Here is a 19,197-nt window from a genome sequence, read left to right on the forward strand (position 1 = left end):
AACAGTGTTTATGTCCCCCATTAACAGAGCTTCATAACGACTATATGGGCAAGATTCTCAAATAGCAATTTCAATTTGTTTTTTTAATAATTACCTATTTAGACAACACTATATAGAGTTAATTTCTCTTAATCTCCAAGATGTGCAAAAGTAAAACACACAATAATTACCTATTTAGACAACACTATATAGAGTTTATTTCTCTTAATCTCCAAGATGTGCAAAAGTAAAACTATTCAATTGTTACGGCAATTACCTGAAACAACTTTGGAAACTAGTTCCTTTAAGATCTGGGGAGCTTAAGTCCTCCACCTTGACCCCAGCTTTAGCACCAGACCTCAGGATATAAATACACACTGAAAGGGGTCATGGGCCAAAGAAGTGGGAGGTGAAGAAAATCACTTTTGTCACTTTGTTCTTTGTGAGGGGGAGCTGCAATTAACACAGCTGCTGATGTCTGAAAGCCTGCATCCCCTTACTCTGCTCCAGTGGCAGATTATGCAACAAGCTGATATGAATACACACACACACACACACACACACACACACACACACACACACACACACACACACACACACTCGCACACACACACACACACACACACACACACACACACACACACACACACATACTTACACACGCACACATATGCAGACACATACACAAACACACACACACAGCACATTCACACACACACAGTGCACATACAAACACACACACACACACAAACAAGGCACATACACACAAGCACGGCACACACACACACACACACTCACACACACACACACACTCAAACATATACACACATAGACACACACACAAACAAACCCCCCCCCCACACACACACACACACACACACACATACATACACACATGCACACACACACACACACACACACACACAACACAACATGTATCATGGCCTTCATCTTAATCCAATGAGACTTGGTTGTAATTAGAGAGTATGTGTAGGCATCCCTGGACAAAGCAAACTGAAACAAAAGCAAACGAGTGGTAAACAGATGGCCCTTTGACGTTCCACTGCCCAGGGGCACAAACAGCAGGACCATCAGTCCAGCACACACCCTTGGCTGTAATTTAACAGCAGCAGCCATACACGAATTAGCCACACCCACCTCATCAAAGCACATGCAGTATACAGTACACACTCTGGCCCGCCAACGCTCCAATTAAAGCACGGGACGGTGGCTAACTAAACACATTGCTGGTTCTGATGGTTTTAAGTTAGAGCCATTGGGGGTCACACTGCACTTAGTGTGGCAAGGGACATCAATGCATGACTTAAATGTATTCAACCTGCATTATGTTAAAAAGGACTTTCTTGAAATTACTTTTGAAAGTAGCCAACATTCATTCTCTCAGGAACTGCACAGAAACAAACCAAAACCATTCAATAAGCTCCATAAACAAGGAACAATGTCTGTCTACCAGTGATTCACAGGTGTGTATGTGTGTGTGTGTGTGTGTGTGTGTGTGTGTGTGTGTGTGTGTGTGTGTGTGTGTGTGTGTGTGTGTCTGTGTGTGATCCCGAGAGCATCCCATGTGTAAAGATCAAAGGGTGTGCGCCTTTTTGTGTTGACATTAGCCTGTATTTGTGTGAGTTGGAATGCGTTTATAAGTGTGCCATTTCTGCATGAGCCAAGCGGCAGTGTTGGCGCATGTGACTGTGTATGTGTGTGTGTGTGTGTGTGTGTGTTTGCCTTGGTGTGCATGGGTATGCACACGCACACGCAGTTGTGTGTGTGGGTGTGTGTGTGTGTATGTGTGTGTGAGTGTGTGATCACGCGTATATACGTGTGTGTGTGTGTGTGTGTGTGTGTGTGTGTGTGTGTGTGTGTGTGTGTGTGTGTTTGTGTGTGTGTGTGTGTTTGTGTGTGGTAGACAGGTAGTGTCAGACAGGGATGAATAGAAGGTCTCACGGCCGGCCTCAGTGGGGAGGGGGGGTTGGTCAGGTGGGTCGGGGGGACTGTGGTCAGGGAGGGTAGAAATGGATATGGAGGAGACAAGGGACTGAGAAAGCTATGTCTGAGCAAGCCATGAATGACTCTCATTCATTCCCCACCAGATCCCTCTGCGGCAGGGCTGACCTGGCCCAGGTATTGGATAGAAAAGTCCTATATTAAAATGTGTCTGTCAAATTCTCACAAAAATATGTTTACGTTTTGATATGGAAGTGACCGGGCTTGAAGAATGCAGAGGAAGAAAAACATGGGCTTGCGTTATAAAAGAACATCAAAATGTGAAGCCTCCATTTCTAAATGGTGCCTTTCAACCTTACATTATTCTTGATTTCGCATTTCAGCCCCCCCAAAACTGTAGGATTCATGTTTATGCACTCCGCATATTTCCCAGAGTGCATCAACCCCTGTGGATCTCAGGGAGCACTGGGAACAGACTGGAGGTCTGTTCCCAGCACCACCACCACCACCACCACCTCCACCCTCCTCCACCCTCCTCCACCCCAAACTCACACACAGAATACACCTTGTTGAAAGAGGCAGACTTAGGGCTCCTATTTTTGGCTTACTGGACACAGCATCTTTCATACTAAATCTATCTTTAGCACTCCATCAAGCGTCGTCTGATCGGTTGCTCTGCGCTGTCTAACTAGCAACTTTGTTAGCAACTAGACATGTTGGCCAATGGCTTGTCACTTTTCAATAAAGACGTACATTTCTACATGATGTGAGAGTATGTCAAGTCAGATGACGAAGATATAAACTCTCTGTCAGTGCATCCATCTGCACACAAACTTCGTTTAGCCTGAGGGAATTTTGAAAGTCTAAATACCTCTAGTGATGGATCCTAAAAAATCAAAAAAAAAAAAAAAAAAAAAAAAAAATCAGCCAACATATAAATAAAGCCAACGTCAGCTTTAGAGAGCAGTGTCACCATGGCGTTGACAGGGCTCAGTGGGAAGTGGGCTGTATAAATACCAGCAGCAGAAATGCACCCAATCAGTCAAAGTCCAGTGGAAGGAGGATAATACAGGGTCAGGAATGGTCATTCCCGCCATTCACCGCAACAAAACCCATACTCTCTCTCTTACAAGTAAACACACATCAAGTGACCTTTACACTTCTCAAAAACCTAAAGGCAATGTGTTTATGTATCTCAACTAAGAAAATCTCTCATTGTCATTAGCATTTACTTCCGTTTAATCAGATTTCTTGCTTGCTTGTAGGCTTGAAGCCAATCTCACTGTATCTCCAATCTTATCATATGATATTATATCAGATAATATATTTGTAGCCTATACCTTTTTATACTACTGTCTGCAGCAAACCCAGAACTTCATTATCTAGTATTAATAAAGTACCATATTACCTAATTTTATCAGCCTAAATAGGTTGAGAAGATTAAGTGCTCAGGCCTTCAGGATCTATGTGTACTTATATACCACGTTGGTGGTCGATCGCTCTTCCTCCTATATGTCCTCCAACAGATGTTTACCGTGGGAGCCCTAATTGTTGCCTTAGTTTGTCGTTAAACTGAGGCCTTTGTACCAATGCGACAGGAAAAAAGGCTAGCAGAAAAAGAGTGTCGGTCACAGAAACCTAAAGCAAATTGGCAACTATTTAAGCTAGCTAAGCTCATGCTAAGGCTGATTAGGAATTATACTGACAGAGGCACAAAAAATAATATACAGGACCAACCAAAGGATTCAATGTTTAAATTACAAAAATATATTTTGAAGTCCATATAACCTCATTAAAGCTTCCACGGCAATCACCAAGAAAGAAGATAGGTTAGGAAATTATAATAGATGTTAAGGCCTTCTGTTCTTAGCATATGCTAATATTCATTAGCGTAAATCCAAGGCTCATTGGATGTTCTGTATAGCATCAATAATAGTAACAATAACAGTAGGCTAAAGGGTTGAGTGAGGGCTAATTGTCAGTAATTACAAGGTAAGGACTCCAACAAAGGAACTAAGAAGCAGGATGTAGGGAAAAAATATTAGGCCATGTTGATTTTTGTAGAAGAAAAGTTGAAAATAATGCACAAAGGGGAGGTCTGAAATAGGCTACACAGAAATATATGAACTTGATTAAAATGGTATCTTTCTTTAAAATACATTTCCAGCCGTGTCTCCATCCAAAACACATTTAAGAGCAGGATGAGTCAAAGGGCTTCTGTTCTTGATTCTCAGCATCTTGGTTTTTACACATTCTCCCTTCTGTCCATAGGAGCAGACACTATGTCCGATAATATAAACAAGATGTATTCAACAGCATACAGAAGCAATACAAACCCAGTCCTAAAGGAATAGTGGACAGGTTAAATGTTATGACTACAGGCTCATGTTGTTTCCTATTTTACTATTATCATGTAATGGAACACTATGATAATATGAATCCTTTCATGTATAACATCGCTCATCATATCACTCATCAATGCCCATGGGGATAGCACGCCCCCCTCCTTAATAGAACTCTCAGCCCAAAACCCTTTTTTTTATATATATATCAAAGTGTTCAAATTCCGGCTGAAACCGGGGGTTCTCTTACAGTTAAAGCCTTTTAGAATATCCAAAATAATTTTCCTATGAAGTTTTTCATTTCCTTGAGGTTTCCGCCTTTGAAGTGCCTCACAAGAACTCTCTATCTAAATCCTACCAGCTCAGTCTATGAGTGAGCATTGGGCTCAAGGAAGGGCAAATTCCTAACACACAACTTATACCGTTTTTACTAAGACATTACTTTCCTTTTTTGTCACATACAAATAGCATCAAATTTCCCCCCAAAAGCAAAACATATGCCATTAGCTTAGCATTAAATGATAGCATTTGTCTTTACCTGGAAGACGTCCTCGTCCAGGAGCCTGGTACCGAACACAATGATGCCGTTGGTGTCGATGGTGCCATGGTCGCTCCGGGCAAGCGTCTTGGTGATCTTCTTTTTACAGTCCACAATGATGGTGATAGTCTTGTTCTCCACACTGATAGCAATGCGGTGCCACCTTGCAAAGATTAACACAAACACAAAAAGGTTATTCGCTTTTTGAGTGTAATGCTCATAAAGCGAGACCATTCCGATTTTAGGCCGCTCTCTAATTTCTGATCAATCATCAATCAGTGCATTTCTTCCCTGATTGTTCAGAGAATCCGTATTGACTGTCAATCACATGCATATATACATCATTATCACAGGTGTGTGAATGAAACCCTTCTCAATGGTGAACAACAGTCAAGAGGGTTGAGGCAGGAGAGTTGGATGTTTTGTTCAAAATGCCCTGCTCTCTCTCTTTAGAACTTTCAAATATTACCTGCACCAGCTTTAAATTCTAACGATTTGTGTAGACCTTAATCACAGTCAGGCTCAGGGAGACCGCCCTATGCCCCTGTATGTGACCACACTCGATGCTTCGCCATGACAATACTGAGCAGGAATCTCACCCAAGAATCGTGTTTAAGCTTAGGATAACCTTAGGTATCCTAAGATCAAATTCTGCCAATGGATACGAAGGGGGTTAAACAGGGTCACACGTGAGAACACACCTCCTTTCCTTTTCTTTTACTTCTCTTTTGCTGTGGTACATGAGGGGCTATTGCATACCAGGCATCCGCATAGACCACATTCTTACCCCCACACTTTGGCCCTCTTTAACACGGGATTACACTCATTAAACCCCAAACTTAATCCTGTTTCTGGGTTACTCGGCATGACAGACATGGTGAACATTGTGAAAAGTGTGTGTCAGGATACAGGAAGGGCTGTTCTGCTGTGGCGGGAGGCGCACAGTCAAAACATTGTTCAGGGGTGGAAGATGAGACCTTGCAAACGCTTTGGCTCAAGAGCACAATGTTAGTGAAGATACTTTATGGTAATTACTCAATCATTTCGTATAAAGATGGATAATGAGGTTAGGTAAGTCGTTGGCACAGTTGCACAGCTTTTTCTAACATATTGCAAATTCCCATGTTCTATATGAGGCAATTCAACAGGAATGAAATGTTGATTATATGCAAATAACCAAATGAAAAAGTAAGCATGAACCAGTTTTGAAATATCTCAAATCAAAAGTTTCAGTGTAACAAGTTGTCAAAAGTATACAGCAGTATGTTCTTATTGCATTACATTCAATTGTGGGCATTCCCAAACGGTAAGATAATGATTATGCCTCTCTGTTAGAGCTTAGGAAGAGTTTCTTATGAACAATGACTGCCCCCACAAATTATCCACAGCCATGGAGGGTTTTAGACAAGCCACTGTGCCTGGCTACCTCCAATGCTAGAAAAGCGCAAGAAAAACTGTGATGAAAGAACTTTGGTCTTCATTGAACAATGTGCTTCACGCAGTGCACCCCAGGACCTGCTGAAGTCTGTTGGATGAATTCATCTTTAAATCTCTTGCTGACCCTCTTTCTCAGAGTTCATACTGTATGAGTGAACAAGACAAAATAAACCTTGAACCTGAAAACACAGGCCTGAATTAGGACATTGGAAGGATTTCATACCTCTCTCTGTGAGTTATGATAACCACTTACACGTTCAATCAGATTTAGGAAAAACACAATGTGGCAGATGAGACACGATACTACCTCTACTTCAAATCTCTATGTGTCTCTATACCACAGTAAGACGCTTCTCTCCACCAAGAACTCTGTAATCTGCCAAACGTTAGAGTGGCTGGGATGATAACAACGTTTGGGTGTGGGTGATCCCAGGTAACCCAAGAGGGGAAGATAAGGAAGCGCTCTAGCATGCGCTCCAGTCCCAACTCCCTGGCTCTAAAATAACAGAGGCAGTGAGTTCATGTCTAGGGTCGGGATGCCCGGCCATGCTGTGCCCCGATAATCTAGCGTGTCTCTCTCCTTCTGATCTGTCTCTCAGCCCATGCACCGCCGCCTGGGAGACCCCCCACAGAGAGGGTTGATCTCGTGACGAGCACCTATGGTGCAGCGCGGAACACGCTGTCAAATCAACTGATGAGACGTTTAGTAATGCTAAACCGTAAAGTAATAGGTTTTCAACTTTCCACTGTATCCTCCTCAATGCATCTCGTTCTGTAACAATATAAGTCCTTTGTTTTAAGAATTGATCATTGGTTTTAAAAGAGAGACAATACAGAGAACATTTACGTGTGTGTTGACCTGACTTACTTTCCATCGGCCAGGTTGAGGGTGCGGAACAGGGGGTAGTCTTCGGGGGCTGGCTTGCCGTTCTGGTCCTCGTACAGGAAGACAGGGGAGCGACCCAGCTCCATGCCCAGCTGTTGGACCCCCTGTCCATTGTAGATGGACAGGAGGAAGGACTGGAGGCCAGCCTTGGCGCGCAGCGTGGTCAGGATGGAGAAGTCCTCAGGGAAGACGCCTCCTGCACAGCAACACAGGCACAGGATTCAGAGAGGGGGGTTATTTGAAAAATGTGCATTAATCTGTCTGAATACACTTTGTCTCTGGTTGCACTTGCTCAAAGACAATCAATTAAACATCAAAGATACATTGTGCTTTCCTCATTGGGCTGACTAAGCATCTTTTTAAGTTAAGGTCTACTTTGTTTTGGTCCATAGACTGAAAAAGACTTGGGGGGGATCAAGGGAATGAACACTAATTGGTCATTCATATGACGTTTTTGCTGATCTTCCGCGTAAAGATGTCAATGCCAGGAGTTTTAGCTGCACCAGCCCACAAACTTATGCATTCATATCTTTTTTTATTTTATTTGTCTCATCATATTCTCTCTTCATGTATTTGTTTGTCCCCTTCTATTCGTTTCATAAAGCCATTCAAAGTCATCACAACAAAGGCTTTTTCAATTCATGATTTGTCTATGGACTCTATTTCTCTATTTCTTCTTGACTCCATGCTAGCAAACTTGATAGCTATCTATTCTAGCAAACGTCATGGCTATGTCAGCAAACGCTTAATGGCCACAACTACTGAAACATTCCGAATAGCCCCATGTATTGGCCGTTACCCTGCTGGTATTTAATGCACAATGGGTTTTTGAAGGCAGAATGGTGTCATCTTACCTGGGAAGAACTGCTTGGTCGGGGCACTGATCTCGGCCTGCTTTTCAATTCTGAAGGCAGTGTCCGGATTTGATGCTCTTCGGTTTGCGCAGAATCCTGTTGTTTTACTCACTCCTTCGGGGGTATTGTGAAATTCTAATACTTCGAGCACATCGACTGGATCCACTGCAGAGAAAAACAAAAAAATAACATTAATGTGTGGTAAGATCAGGTGTATTATATAAGTGTCTTAAAGGAAAGGTATGTTAATACATTATTATTTATCTTATTAGTCGTCAGATGAGATTTTGCATTTCAATAGTTAATTTGATGTGTTGGAGAGATATAGAGAAGCATAAATATAAAAGGAATAACATTAAACAGTGTATGATCAAATAACACACAAACACTTCTGACAGACAAAGAAACAACTGGCTTGGTTTGCATTATTTCTCTTCTGAAACAATGATCTATTTCATGTGACTAATATGACGGTGTAATATGACAGTAAATATGACGATGGGCTTCTCAAAGCAAAGTGTTGCATTAGCTGGGAACTCACAACATTACAAACCCATCAAAGAGACTGAAAACGAGATTATTTCCAGAAATCGTACAAAAAATGTATGCTTAAAAAGCATTCAATGCTGCCTAGCATCCCGTCCATGGCTACCTTCATGTAGGCAGGCAATATCAGCATCAAGGCTGAATAAAGAGCAGAATGCGTTATGCTGACAGACACAAGTGTTCTCATAACACTTGGGTAGGTTTACACTGATAACGGGTCACCATAGCCTCTCACAGTTCCCTGATGCTGTCCAATCTGATGCACTTTGCTTAAAAAGGAGCCCGTTTAACCACAGATAGAGAAAAAGACTCATGGGAAAGTCATAGTATCATGCTGTTCAATCCAAAACTCATCGAGCCTCAGAGCGGGGCTCTGTGTAGTGGGGGTGAGGGGGCTTTCAGGACCAACAGCACACTGCACTGGAGCTCTGAACAGAGACTCACTTCACGAAAGGAACAAAAATACCTTGCTTTAAAAGCACCTACAGGGCAACGTAGTGTTGAAAGCAGTAACGCCTAAATATGTTACTGTTCGAAAAAATGTATAAGCGGGCTGTCAGAGCGCGAGAGCGGACCAGTGTTCTGACAGCTCTGAAGCCACTGTTTTGATTGGCCATTGTGGGTTGCTTTCATGACAAACCTTTCTTCAGTTATTTTACACATAGGAATCATAACCTTAACCTAATATAGCACAACCATTCCAGACTTGGAGGGGAAAGGCCAAACCAATGATCCTTCATTTATTTGTATTTATATAAGAGAGGTCATTTTTTTTACATATTTACTACTGGCATTAAACAATAATGAATTTTATAGCATCCATCCAGCATATATTGTTACCAAGTTATTTAAAAGTATGCTTAGGCTTTGATCCCTTTGACAAATGCCTCTCTCACTCTCTATTAAGTGTGAAACATCCTAGGAAATAGAGGGGGGGGGGGGGGGGGGGGGGGGGGGGGGGGGGAGAGAGAGAGAGACGGACGACGCAAAACGAAAGATTCCAAAGAGTTGGACCCTGGGCTAATACTAAGGTCACAACCCCATGGATTTGCAAGAGGGAAGGCCTGTTGAAGCTTGACATTACAGTTTACCAACAGAGGAGGAATATAAGCATCTCTTTGACAGTTTCTAAAGAGGCACCTTTAGATCAATCTTGGGGCTCTTGCTCTATGCCCCTCGTAGGACAATTAAGGGCAGGGTTCTGCTCATAACACACAGGTGCCAAAACAACGCAAATCCTGGCTGGCCCATTAGAAAGGGTTCAATGAGTGTGTGAAGTCTTTAAAGGGGTGCAACTGAAGAGCCAGTGTGAGTTGTTCCTGGGCAAACAGGGCCACATATCTCTCTCTCTCCTCACAGACCATCCGGAGACTGGGATGATGGACATGGTGACAGGGAGCCCCAACCAATGGAATAGCACACCTGTGGGGCATTGCGTGATTGTGTGGGATTTTGTGTGTGTGTTTGTGTGTGTGTGCACTATGCTTGTGTATGTGTGTGTGTGTTGGGGGGGGGGGGGGTTGTGTGTGTGTGGGTGTGGGTGTTTCTGAGTCTGTTTGGGATATTATATGACATGTTGAAAAATAAAACAGAGATCCGTTGATCTGGCACCCCTCCGATCTTGTTTCATGGAAGGAGAATAATGAGAGACAAGCTTTTAAAAACCAACTGTGCGGACGGAGGCCAAAGAGAATCTGAAAGCCAGGCTCTGTGTCACTGTTCTGCCCGGCCCACAGAGACATTTAGAGACCCCCCTCCTCTGATCTGGCTGTAGGAGTGAAACTGGCTTGGGTAAAGGCAGTAGGACCTTTTCACCTGCAGAACCCGGAGACTCAAATAAATATTTTAACCCCCCCCCCCCCTCTCTCTCTCTTACTCTCTCTCTCTCTATCTTTCTCTAAACGCTCCACGCTCCACACTCAAAGAAGACAGCTTTATATCGATGTCAAACCAAGAAAGCTTTAGCCCTTGACCAATTTCAAAGCATGCCCTCCCCCCTTCCGCACACAATCGTGTACCAGTGTCGTCTCATAGAGTCTTCCACTGTAAAATGAACAAAGAACGGAAAGGAAAATACGACAATCTACCTTTGAAACAGTGGATAGACTGTGATCTGGCCCAGCTTTTAGAATTCGATAACAAAGAGAAAAAAAGAAGAACAATAATGAAATCCTGTTTCCCCCATAACTTAAGAGCTTCACCGACAGAATGAGAATTTCATTATGACTCAAGACTCCACAATAAAAGTTAGCAGATCCCAGACATCTGTGAGCGGTTGGACCCACCTGGACAACAGTCCTGCGGCTGGGCGACTGCTCCGTGTTCTCTCTCTCTGTTTGCTATATTCTGGAGCGCAGGGGGTAGAGGGACTCTGGCAGAAAAATGCTAACTTTGTCTGCTGGAATGCACATCTGAGCTGGTGCCCCCGGGGGCTGAGCAGACATGTCTGTACACTGCTGGATGTGGGGAGGGCACCCTCGCACAAAACGCTTTGTGCTCCAGGAACAAGGCAGGGGAGACACCTGACAGAGACCCCATTATTTGCATGAGGGGGGTGTTACTCTCATACTGGTGTAGTATGGAATAATATAGTAGAGGAATCAAAAGACATCGGGGGGAGAAAATAATAATAATAATGAGCAAAGAGTTTATACTATGGACTGTTATATGTATAAAGAATAAACAATCATCCTCATTGTATAACTGAGTTATTCATCTGTGTGTGAAGTGGTGATTTGCACCAAACAAAGACATGACTGTGAGGTGGCATTGACGTGTACCTATGTCCCCGTGAACCCTGTGACTTGGTGCTCTGGCTGCAGCCGTACACTAAAGCAACGCTCTTTGAAGACTCCTAAAATAATAGGGAAGTGCAACACGGTCCCTCATCAAACCGCCACACAGCACTTAGACAGGAAGCATTCCCACCGCAAGGTGAAGCGGCGCTCTGAACAGCGTGGCCTTGTACTGGGAGACCTACAGCCCACCAAACTCACTTACAGCAGTCTGGGTAAAGTTGCGGGTAATATTTGTTCATGGATGGGGTAGGGTGGGTCTGTGGGGGGGATTGCACGGGCAAAACGTTTAGGGCTTAGGTGTGGACTAGGGCAGTGTGGAGAAAGGGTGCTGGTTTTGGCAGAGCTATGACGCATTTGACCGCCCAGTCCCTCTCTGTGTATCTATGGACCCTATGTGTTCGGACACTACAGTCTTTCGAGTATTGGAAAAAAAAGAAAAGAAAAAAGCTTTAATGGGGGATCAATACTAGAACCACCCGATTGTATGTATCAAAGGCATGTGTGGTCGTCTTACACTATAACACCTGTCATTGTTATCATAATGACCAGGAACCAGCTGATCACATGTATTGGAGGCCCATGAAGATAAGCAAACTCCAACTGGTACACCAGTGTCACTTTTCTTATATGCTTTGGGACGAGCAGCCATCAATCAGCACAAAAAAAACTAACATAAAGTCAACCGCATACTATTAAGAAACAATCCAAGCATAAATGGATTTCAATTAATCAAACTAAGAGACGAGCGGGGCCCTCGGAAGCCCCTGATCAAACCTCTGATCTCCTTTGTCCTCAGGGTAGAGCAGTGTCTCCTCCGGCTGCATAACTATTCAGTCAACTGTGAGGCTGCCATCCAGTACCGCAACTTCCCCCTCCTAACTATACTTACAGCACCGAGCATGGACCCTGCTTAAATAAACCCCTATCTCCCTCTGAGGGTAGGTTAATGTTACGGGGGACATATAGGCTGTCTCAGGTTGTGTCATGCAACGTATGATTTCAATTCAATAAGCAGCGTTTGGACTGCCAGGGTGGCTGCTCTGCATCCATGCGTAAAAGCGCATTGATGTTAAGATAAAGGTGTTTTGTCACGGCGGAATATGTACACGGGACTAAACAAGAGTTTTCGCAATCTACATTTAAAGGTTTCTTCCCCCTTTTCCTCCAACGGTTAATGTTGGCGTCAATGTGAACCATGGTACAAAGTTATTTCTGGCGGCCTCGGGGGAGGGGGGCCTGGTCGCGGACCTAACGGGTCTTTTGGGGTTTGGTTCAGGAACAGGGCTAACTACGTTCTCCAACTAATGCCGGATGCGTTTCATTCAAAGTATTTCCATCCTCATCATCATCAAAAAATCTTTCCGGCTGGCAAAGATGCTTCGTTTTGTTCAGTCCAATGCACTTGAAACAAAAATGAAACCCTCCTGTGTCCTTACCTGCTGTGACACTGCTCGCCTGTAGAACCAGGGTAAAAGTGATGAACGCGGTCACAGTGGAGTCCAGAAGCCCCCTTTTCGTTTTCCACCTGGTGGAACACCTTGGCGTCTCCATGGTCGCCCACAAAAGTGAACAAAACTTCGGGCGACTTCAGGTGATGATTAAACGACGTCCCTCCACAATCCCCAACGTGTGATGGAAAGTGTTCTACAGAGCCATAAGGGAGAAGGATGTGATAAGCCTCTTCTCTCAGCCGCTCCAGGCCTCAGCTCCTCTCCAGTTCCTTCAGAGTGAAGGAGTCGGGCTTTGGTCGAGACGCACGGAGCGCAATGGGAACACTGTGAGCCTTCTCCGGCTAGAGGGGCTGGGCCAAACTTCACCACCGAGACCCAAGATTAGAGGGAATGACAAGGAGCCCCCGATTAGCAAATCACGGGGCTGGAAATCCTCCTTAGGGTCCACCCATCAGCACTAAGCCCCCATGCTCTCCCTGAGCGTGTCCAGTCAGAGGAAAGGAAGGGGCAAGACCCCAAGAGAGTCCAAAGAGTGTTTTAGTGTTTAGGCTCTCTCTCGGAATGAACCTAATGGAAGAATTACACATGTTGGGTATTTACTTTGTACTCGGGTTTGCCGCCTCCTCCCCCCCCCCACCCCACACACACACACACACACACACTCATCGTGATGGCCCCTACACAATACCCCCAAAGGTTAAAATAGAGAAACTCGTTGAGTCTCAAAATTGAAATTGCACACATGCACGCGCGCGCGCACACACACACACACACACACACACACACACACACACACACACACACACACACACACACACACACACACACACACACACACACACACACACCACACACACACACACACACACACACAATTCAACGTTGATGCCACCTTGATAAAGTGTCACAGAATACACCATGGCCAAATTGCCCACTACACGACGACCCATTTGTTTATGTAGATGTGTGTGTTTTTGAACTTTGAAGTGAGCTATTTCTGAATATAGACTGATGGACAGAACAATTTTATTCACAGCATTAAGGCTCTATTTTAGTTCATTTTAGGAATCCTCAAATAGGTTTGAACCATTTAATATACAATTACAGCCACAATGTCAATGCAAGTGCAGTTTCTGCACTGTGTCTATAAAATGATGCTGCCTATAACTGCTGCCCAACACAAAATGATTTTCACACACTGGCAATGGTGTGTTTGTCCCCACTTGATGCAATTGTGAAAATAAGCATGAAAGTTAATGACGCGCTTTTAAAGGGGCTTCATGTATCATTTGAGAGCTTTAATATGAGGGTATTCTGTTTAAAATACCATAGCCATTGGCAGCTATTAGAGAGTGAAATGCTCTTTGAGAATATCTTTCCAGTTGACTGTGTTCCTTCCTTCAATTTCGATTTTTGACCATTCCTGGCTCATGTATAATGACCAATATGGGCATCTCTTTCCTGATTGGTTTCCTCTCTGTTAGTGAGGGTTGTTTTTTTTTATGGGATGTTTATTTGATATCTTCCTCTCTTCGGCTCTTTTCGGATCCATCTTGCACCAAATCATAACTATAAGATCTACCTTCAGGTAGATTTGCTTAAAAAATAGAGTTACATCTCTTTCTGTCTGTATATGTATGTAAAAAGGAAAAACCCATGAAAACATGTTAACAATTGTTTGGGGCCATACAGTTTTGGGCCATATGTTAATATATTCAATCAATAAAACGATTTTAGGTAAATAAATAAATAAAGCTCTGTAGGTATGAGTCATCGATTTGTTCTGTAAATTTGTTTTGGTAGAACTTACCTATTTTGACATCTGTTACGTTTCTTCATGTATTGTGTGCTTCTCTCAGTAAAAGCCCTTTGAAGGATTACTTACGCAAACATTCCCTGAGCTTCAGTTACTCCAAAATATATTCTTGACCCTTATCCAGAAAGCTGCTTTGCACTTCATGGGCTTCAGATGTGGTGAGATCTATTCTATCCTTTTTATGAATGAAAAGTGGGAGAAAGCAGCTTTCACAGCATGAGAAGAATATTGTGTCCATCGTTTTTCGGGCCCCTAGATACTTTCAAGCCAGCTGCCGTCAGACAGTAGACTGTGTGATGGCTTCCATGTGTGTCATGATGTCATCAATATGGACGTACTAGCCATGTATTGTACGAAGGATTTGTATACCTCGCGTTGTATATTTTCATATTGGGTCGCATTTAACTAAGCGATTATGACGAAAATATAATGCTAAACATTTTATAGCACTTTTCTAAGCAGTGGCCACTCAAAGTGCTTTACAATATTGGCCAACCTTCACCCGTCGTCCTGCACAAATTCACACACCGACGGCGGAGTCAACCATGCAAGGCAAAAGGCTCGTCGAGAGCAGTTAGGGTTAGGTGTCTTGCTTGGCAACACCTCAACATTCAGCTAGGTAGAGCCAGGTGTAGAACTAGCAATCCTCCGGTTACCACTCCACCTTCTGAGCCAGATGTGCCCAAAAAACGGCCAATTGGATTATGCCTTTCTTTTATTTCCTGAATAATTGAAGAAAAAATGCACCAGATAAAAGCAAGGATTGCCTCTTAAAGTAGGCAAGGGTAAAGAAGTTCAAAGAAGCTGGTGAGACTAATACATGCTAACTCACATACAGACTTCAATCCACAAAAGCCTGCAGGGTGTATCATCTCAACTCTTTAATGAAACAGGCCTATTTACTTTTATCTACACTCCACTATGAAATGAGGTCTGGAGCATTAGGAGGATTGCTATTCGATTTAGGTGGATGGTGCTTGTGGAAACATGTGCACTGACCAACCAGAAAAAACAGCAAAACCTAATTGTCTGATTACCAGGTTCCACTTTAAATTAATGTGGCAGTTCTTCTTGTCCCAGTCCCCATCCCTTCAAGCTTGTCTCTAAGTGGACTTGGATGGTAAACTTAAAATTGAATTAAATTCAAAACATAACCCTCAAATAAGCACATGGCTCATCCAAGTCAGAGAAGAACACCCATCTGCTGTGAAGGACATGGGATGGGGCCCAGGTGTGGTGTTGGAGCTGCAGTGATGGGTTTGCAAATGAGTGGATTCAGGGAAGCTGCAATATTCAGGGAGTAACGGACGAGGCGGTTCAGGCTGGGGGTGTACAGACATTGCCCACTGTGTCAAACCTGTTGTTAAACGGTTAACTCATTAGCCTTGCCCAAATAACCCACAGTGGCCCGGCGATTCTTTGTTTTGTAGCCTGTGACGGTCCTCATTCCCCTCCACACCTCTGTGGTGTTGTGCTGCAGCGAAGTCTCTACCTTCCCTTTCTTTAATGTCGTCTTGAGCTCATTTTGCAGGCACTTTCACATCTCCCTGTCTCCATCCCTGAAGGCCTCATTTTTCTGGTTGAGGGGTTAGAAGGGCCTTCATGTCACTTGTCAATTTATCAATGGCTTGTTATTGGGTGGCGTACAATCGTACAGTCCTTGTTGGTATAGCAGTGTCCCTATAGGTTAACCTAGTAGTGAGTGGTGCAGTCAACCATTCTGTCAATGTCCATGATGTTCCCTTGTGACTCCAGCAGTACGTTCCAATCTATGCACTCCAAACAGTGCCTTTGAGAATGGCTGGCCTCTGGTGACCACCTGCTGAGACTGTGGCTGGTTGCAGACTGTCTCAGTACACAGGGTTTGCAGCAAGGCTGAATAAAGAGCAGATTGTGATCTGATCTGCCAAGTGGTGGTAGAGCTGAAGCTCTGTAAGCCTCCTTGACGTGGAATACAACAAGTGTCTTATTTTCCCCGGTAGGCCAATCAACAAACTATGTCAAAAAATAACAACAAAATAATAATAGACAAGTAACAATAACAATATGGCACATCCTCGCTAAATTGTGGTTCTGTATTCCTTTTTGAATAGTTTATTTGGAAAAAAAAATGAATTACATACAAAACAATAACAATAATAAAAACAGTACTTCATATGCTGTAAGACAATAGTAAAAAAAAGTAGGAAAATAGCAGTAACATCAAAAATAAGGTATGGGGCTGAAAAAAAGACTACATCATTTATTAAAGTGTGTTTTGTTGTAAATGTACAACATGTTTGTTGTGCAGGTGAAATGTCAGTCACACACGTCAGCTGACAGGAAACTGGGGACATGGAAAATATGTAATTGCATGTTATTTGCCATTTTGTAAATTGATCAGTTTGGTGGCAACCAAATTATTTTCCATGTAGAAATAAGGATATTTCCCCAATGTCAGAATCAAAGGTGTGCTTGATTTCATATTGACTGGTAGACTGGGTAGCCCCGCACATTCTTCCGGCGATTTGAGTCGACCTGCAGAAGGGTCTAGAGAAGAATAATACATTTCTTTCTAGTTTCATATGTTACTTTACCACTTTATACTATTTAAATCCTGGATGTTAGTATAGGTTGTTCGTCTGGAAACGTTTCGTTTTTAGAGGGACCTTGAAATTTGGTTGTTTTGCTGGTTCATAAGATTGAGATTGATGTAGGCCTGAGTATAACAAAAGTTCTCTGCAGCCCCCATAAATCACTTTACTAAACCAAAGCACAACTGGAATAATAGCAATTTTGGGCCACATTGCACACTATGGATTTAGAATTGGCAGCAGTAAATACTTACAGTTGGTCAGTCAAATGGTAAGGCTAAGAGGCCAATAGTTTGAGGCTTGTGGACATCTGAGTTACTGAAACGATTGATGGTGTATTATGGAGGAACTAAACAAAGACACACCTGGTAGATTTGAAAATATTAACATGAAAATAATCTCAAAAATTTCAGAAATTATATTTGTAGAGAACTGTAGGTGAACAAGCCTGGAGACCTTCCTGATGACCATGACCTCACATTCTGTGTTGCTACATTTATCAGTCTCGACCCCAAGCCGCCCACTTGAAATTACAATGTAATTGGGCCAATCAGGGACTGGGTCGTTGTTGTGTAATAGACTCAATAACAACCATTAAACAAGACCAAGAGTATGCACTTGCAGAGTTTCTCTGTGGAAATACGGTTTGCCTTTCTGAACCGCGCACCGTGATGGCGTCACAAGTTTCTTTACACTGATTGGCTGAATGAGTTTGTCTGTCAAGGCAAGTTCTCGTTCACGTTATAAGGGTGGTCTCCAGGAAAGAGGTGAACATCCATGCAGTAGAATACTACTCACAGCTGGCTTCCAAAACAGCTGACTTCAGAAGGGAAAAAGGAGTGGGAAATATGGCTGACAGGTCATCCCAACACATACACATGGGAAGAGCAATCATGGTAAAAGAAAACATAACATTCAAAAGTCATAATAATTTATTTCATTTATTTTCAATGCTCTAATGGCCAATATATATCTAACGCGTAGTACATTAAACTCGCCTTTTTTTTGTAACTATACTCCCACCTTGATTTGAATGGAATGGAGTAATCCAGGAAGTTCAATGAGTGGGTTTATTTATTATATTCACCCCTGGTTTTAGGCTGCCCTGTTGTTTTGCCACATCTCCCTATAAAAGTGGTTACAATTTCAATCATGTTTATGCATCGTCAATATATATATATATATATATATATATATATATATATATATATATATATGTGTATGTTACAAGTAAGAGAGGCTATATATGACAAATAAATATACAGTATATATGTAATCATGGCTTTGTGGTCATATAGCCATAACAATGATTTTTTTAGCAACCTTTTTTTCAAGCAATTCAATGAAATAATTAAAACAAATTGAACTGAAGTAACTTAACTAGAAACTGTATGTTATGTTCTTTACTGGATGTAAATGATATTTCATATTTTGTAGACATTTTTAATGAAGGGTCTACCCCATGTGAAATCTAGCTAGTCATTCTAGCTATCTCAGAAATAAAGAAAAAACAACCAAGAATCCGAGAACGGAGAATCCTAGAAATCCTCAGAGTTCCTATTCTGCTCTTTACGGTCACTGAATGTGGTACTGCAAGGTGAACAGTTTTCACAAGTAAACTCGAGTCGGCCAGTCCCCACTGTCTGTCAGTGTTTACACACACGGTGCAGAGGAAAATATAAAGGGCCCCTTCTCCCCTCCAGGCTGCTTTCTGACAGAAGAGCGAAAAGTCCCCTTCTTCACCAGTATATTATTCTTGGGCAGGTCTACTCAAATATGCAGCAGATTCCAATAGCATTTAATTGTCTGTTACATTTTGAGTGAGGGCTTTGTTGGACTCACTGTGTTAACTGCATAAGAAATATAAAAAGTAAGTAATTTCAGCAAAGCTAAAACTATTGACTCTGAGACACTGATGTGACATTTTTGTGTTAAAGAGACTCGGGACAAATTCCATTTTGCCAGTCATCACCATTAAGTATGAATGCGGTCTATCTATGGCGCAATGCTGCCTC

At 42.7% G+C, this 19,197-nt stretch overlaps 1 protein-coding gene across 3 annotated transcripts in view; it reads right to left on the minus strand.

Annotated features, from left to right (window-relative positions):
* col11a1a (collagen, type XI, alpha 1a) overlaps window positions 1-13,081 on the minus strand; it is a 73,530-nt gene extending 60,449 nt beyond the window's left edge. For all 3 annotated transcript variants that reach the window (XM_079755198.1, XM_079755197.1, XM_079755196.1), the window contains exons 1-4: window positions 12,779-13,081; window positions 7,999-8,163; window positions 7,127-7,340; window positions 4,822-4,984 (exon numbers count right to left, since the gene is read on the minus strand). In XM_079755198.1, the coding sequence (XP_079611324.1) occupies window positions 4,822-4,984; window positions 7,127-7,340; window positions 7,999-8,163; window positions 12,779-12,893 (657 nt within the window). In that variant the 5' untranslated portion in view covers window positions 12,894-13,081. The remainder of the gene's footprint in view (window positions 1-4,821; window positions 4,985-7,126; window positions 7,341-7,998; window positions 8,164-12,778) is intronic.
* Window positions 13,082-19,197: the final 6,116 nt, after the last annotated feature.

Source organism: Pollachius pollachius, assembly GCF_949987615.1.
Source record: "Pollachius pollachius genome assembly, chromosome: 17".
In the NCBI taxonomy this organism is placed as follows: domain Eukaryota; kingdom Metazoa; phylum Chordata; class Actinopteri; order Gadiformes; family Gadidae; genus Pollachius; species Pollachius pollachius.